At 43.4% G+C, this 4,761-nt stretch overlaps 1 protein-coding gene across 1 annotated transcript; it reads right to left on the bottom strand.

The window, feature by feature from the left end:
• Positions 1-724: 724 nt before the first annotated feature.
• Positions 725-4,450, bottom strand: LOC148029485 (actin-like). The gene is made up of 5 exons (XM_087688324.1): positions 4,291-4,450; positions 2,634-2,724; positions 2,137-2,530; positions 1,416-2,029; positions 725-1,301 (listed from the first exon to the last, which is right to left on the bottom strand). The coding sequence occupies exons 2-5, from the start codon at positions 2,691-2,693 to the stop codon at positions 1,236-1,238; spliced, it is 1,134 nt and encodes a 377-aa protein (XP_087544450.1). The 5' UTR covers positions 2,694-2,724; positions 4,291-4,450; the 3' UTR covers positions 725-1,235.
• Positions 4,451-4,761: the final 311 nt, after the last annotated feature.

Below are 4,761 nucleotides of genomic sequence, written 5' to 3'. Positions count from 1 at the left end.
AGCAACCATTTAGTGATATACGTTGGGACTACTTTTACCCTCTTTCCCTCACACCACCAAAAAAAAATCATTTTTTAATTAAGGTCCATCAATGCTTCCACATGTTCATTGCCCATTGTACCTGTACTCAGGTTGGGGTTATCTTATGTGACGACAAGTCTAAACTCCAAGGTTGGGATTATCTTATGTGATGACAAGTCTAAACTCCAAATACTCCTACCGCTATATTGATCAGAGAGAAAAGTTCTTTGGAGTCTTTAAAATAAAGCTCACATAAGATAAAGCACTACTTTAAAATAAAGGTCACACACCCTCTCCCCCTCTCTCTTGTCTAAAATTAAAACTTTTTAGGAGACTAGAACAAGAACGGCAAATGCTCCAACGCTTTGCTAGAGCACACTTTTAAGTCTTCTTTTTCTATCAAAGAGCATTTATACAACTGTACCTTAGGAGATGTTACTAGAGCTTCTGAAAATGGAGGGTTCTACAGACTTCACAAAACAGCTCTCCTGAAGAGGTTATAGCCTACCCTCGAAATATTTCTTCCTTTAGCATTTACTATCGCTTGAGTTTGGTAGATATTTTATATATTCAGTTACCAAAACATTTCACTCAGGCATCTTAACTTAGCAACCCAATCCAACAAGACTGCACAACATAAACGAATTGTATCACAGTATTACCAGACATCATTAACAGTGCCACCAGAGCAAGAAACACTTCATATACAACCAGGAAACTTTGGAAACAAACATATAAGCACCATCAGCCGATCTACAAACTGATTGCTTCAACCATGAAGAATATAGCCCCATCCGACTATTAAAAACAGGCTGTGCCCTTTTCATTACACAAAGATGGAGCAGAAAACCCATAGACTCGATACCATCACCTAACTGCATGGGAAAGAGGTGGGAATCCTTTCACAACATTGCAAATTTTCATCATATGAATAGAGATATGTAAACAGCTATATAGATAGTGCATGGAAAAGTTGGATCAACAAGGGGCAACTCAAAAAAAGGAAGCCCTCTACTTGAGTTTACAGACTGGGTTCTAGCTCAATAGAAGAACACAGTGCTCCACGAGACCTGGAGCACCACCACCAAACAGGACCGCTTGACACGTGGTATGTGCAGAAGAGAAACTAATTGGAATCGGCATTCGGTCTAGATCTTTAAACTCCCAATAAGCCATGAATATAAAGCATCCCGACATGGTTTTAATCTGCAGTCTTAGAAGCACTTTCGGTGCACAATTGAGGGCCCAGATTCATCGTACTCTGACTTCGCAATCCACATCTGTAAAATACAACAGATGAACTAAAGGCTCAAGTTTCTTTCCAGAATAAATAAAATCAAGTACTATTCTAGCCCTAATCCTGTAAAACAAAGCAAATAGCACTACAGACTTACCTGCTGGAAAGTGCTCAATGAAGCAAGGATTGATCCTCCAATCCAGACACTATACTTTCTTTCAGGTGGGGCAACCACCTTAATCTTCATACTGCTAGGTGCAAGTGCAGTGATTTCCTTGCTCATACGGTCCGCAATGCCAGGGAACATTGTGGAACCACCACTGAGCACAATGTTGCCATAGAGATCTTTACGGATATCCACGTCACACTTCATGATGGAGTTGTATGTGGTCTCATGAATGCCCGCAGATTCCATACCAATGAGAGAAGGCTGGAATAGGACTTCTGGACATCTGAACCGCTCAGCACCAATGGTGATAACCTGCCCATCTGGTAACTCGTAGCTTTTTTCCAAGGATGAACTACTCTTTGCAGTTTCCAGTTCTTGCTCAAAATCTAGAGCAACATAGGCCAGTTTCTCTTTCATGTCTCTCACAATCTCCCGTTCAGCAGTGGTGGTGAATGAGTACCCACGCTCTGTCAGAATCTTCATCAGTGCATCAGTCAAGTCACGTCCAGCCAGATCAAGACGCAATATGGCATGTGGCAATGCATAACCTTCATAGATGGGGACTGTGTGGGTGACACCATCACCAGAATCCAGCACAATACCTAAGTTCACCATCAGATCACATAGTGAGCTTGCTATACAGCACAAGTAATAGCATAACGACAAAGTGTAGGTATCAACAGGCTTTTTAGTAGTCAGTAGGACATACCAGTTGTACGGCCACTAGCATACAAAGAGAGCACGGCCTGAATTGCTACATACATGGCTGGTACATTAAAAGTATCAAACATGATCTGAGTCATTTTTTCTCGGTTTGCCTTGGGATTCAAGGGAGCCTCAGTAAGAAGAACAGGGTGCTCCTCTGGAGCAACGCGCAATTCATTATAAAATGTATGGTGCCATATCTTTTCCATATCATCCCAGTTGGTCACAATACCATGTTCAATCGGATACTTCAAAGTTAAAATTCCACGCTTGGACTGAGCCTCATCTCCAACATAGGCATCCTTCTGTCCCATCCCAACCATAACCCCTGTATGGCGGGGCCTCCCCACAATGCTGGGAAACACTGCGCGAGGAGCATCATCACCTGCAAATCCAGCCTGACAGAAGCCAATATATAGATATCAACTAAGTTAGAATGATGGCAAGCTGGCATGCATACAAATGTCAGTTACAACATCTATCCTTTAGCACATTTCTTACTTTGACCATTCCTGAGCCATTGTCACAGACAAGGGGTTGTACTTCATCAGCATCTCCCATCTTGAGCTATGTGTAGGCGTAAATCAGCAGCCTGCAAAAATTCCATCCATTGCCACAGATACAAAGGTAAACCAAAGGTTGCAGTGGCACTACACTTATTAAAAACAGATGAAGCACATATTGTACATGGTTGAAAACAGGAGGAGAAAAAAATACATTTCCAAAATACAACACAAGCAAACACCATCCATGTATGCACAGATTCAAGAGATAGCTACTCATTCAATCACGCACATGGTAAACACAAAGATTACAAGTGCATACATGCACATGGTAGACCCAAAAACCACAAGCACTAAGCACCATGCATTTGAGCCATCTATCATACACAAAATCAGACAGTAGAAGAAATGAGAACAAAACTAGTGAGTAAAATGTCCCACATAGGACTGATAAGCTTCCTTCCTACTTTTTGAGCTTTCAAAGGCTAAACACACGTAAAAGACTTCATCAAAAAGCAATGCATGAACTTCTACATAATCCTAAAAATTGGCCTACAACAAATCTAGTTGTACAGTGCATTGAGCACAGACATAAGATTCACAAGCAGACTGTACGACTGAGAATACAGAACCATAACACAGGAAATCGGGATACAAGAACACTATATGTCCCATGCTTTACACACTGGTAGAGGGAAAGGTTCAAGCAAGAACCAACCAAAAGGCATGCAAATGATGAGAAAAGTCATTAAGGATCAAGTATGGAACCATCAGCTGTTCTTCGGTTAAATCTGCAGTACCATCCTAATTGTAGATATGATCCGAAATATCGTTGATGTAAGGACATGAACCTAAATACTATTTTTGGACCATTATTTCCTTCAGCCCCTGCAATGTCTGAGGCCATACCAATTTGGATTTCTGAAAAGGCCTACGAAATTCAAGTTGTCTGTTGGGCAACGTCCAGTTCCTCAGATCTCCTTTACCTTACATTTTGCAAGTGGCATTACTGACCGGTACCCCCACAGTCCGTTTCAACTTTCACCAAGTGCTGCGAATTTGTTACAGATCTTCAATCACAGGACTAAAATCAAGACCGTGTATCGTCATGAGACAACCTTCACCTACTGGCATGTATCAGGCAGAGATCAATACTTCCACTTGCAATGAAAATGTAAGATCTGCATTAAATCGAAGGCTCGACTCCCAGCTAGCCCTATCAAAACCCTGAAGCTTGGGTATGCGTGGGGGATCCGATCCACCAATATTTCACACGAGGTTTCCGGGTAAAGAACCGGTCTCAGAAACAGATCATTCGCACTAAGAAGAGGGAGTCACACGGGTAAGTCCCCAGAAACCGAGCCTTCGCCACAGCTTGATCTCAACAACAAAACAGTCGCAAGAGGAAGCCTCCGAGACAGGACAGTTCACATCAAAGACGAACACCGAAAGGGGAAGTCTCAGAAACAGAGCGCATTAGCGTCAAAGGAAGAGAATGCCACAGAGAAACAGAGAGCAGCATTAGCGTCAAAGGAAGGCATATTGTACGCGTAGAATAAATCAAAATCTTTGGACACATCGGACATCAAAAGATAGAATCAAGAACTTTCAACACAGCTAACGAGAGAGAGATTAGAGAGAGAGGCGAGGCGTACCCAGAAGATAACAACAATAGACGCAGGTGACGACTCCAGCCGCGGCCTCCCTCGACCAAACAGGGCAGGGCAAAGATGGGGGGAGAAGCAGGAAGATGAACGAGCCCAATACGAATGCAAGAATCTGAGTGCGGGTTCGTTCACCATAATAAGGAAGGAGGATATAGAGAGAGAGAGAGAGAGAGGGGGGGGGGGGGGGGGCGTGGGCCCCGCCTCTTTTGCCTCCCTTTTTTTGCATTTTTGGTTTTTCCCAAAAAGCCGAAGATGCCACGAAGAAAAAAAAGAAAAGAAGGGCGGGCCCCCCTCCCACGTCATTTGCACTCCCCGCCCATGGGCCCTGGCTCTTTCCAACTCACAGCCCACCGCCCAAAACCCCTTTTGTTGGCCTTTTTCCCGATCCACTACGGCCAGCTCAGCAGCTTCCAGGCTGTCATTGCCAATTGGTGAGCAAAGTCCAATCTTCTCTCTAGA

This window comes from Lygodium microphyllum, chromosome 11 (genome assembly GCF_053477565.2).
Source record: "Lygodium microphyllum isolate KBCC chromosome 11, Lygodium_microphyllum_v1.1.10, whole genome shotgun sequence".
Classification (NCBI taxonomy): domain Eukaryota; kingdom Viridiplantae; phylum Streptophyta; class Polypodiopsida; order Schizaeales; family Lygodiaceae; genus Lygodium; species Lygodium microphyllum.
Note: the sequence above shows the minus strand (reverse complement) of the source record. Positions and strands in the feature narration are given on the sequence as shown.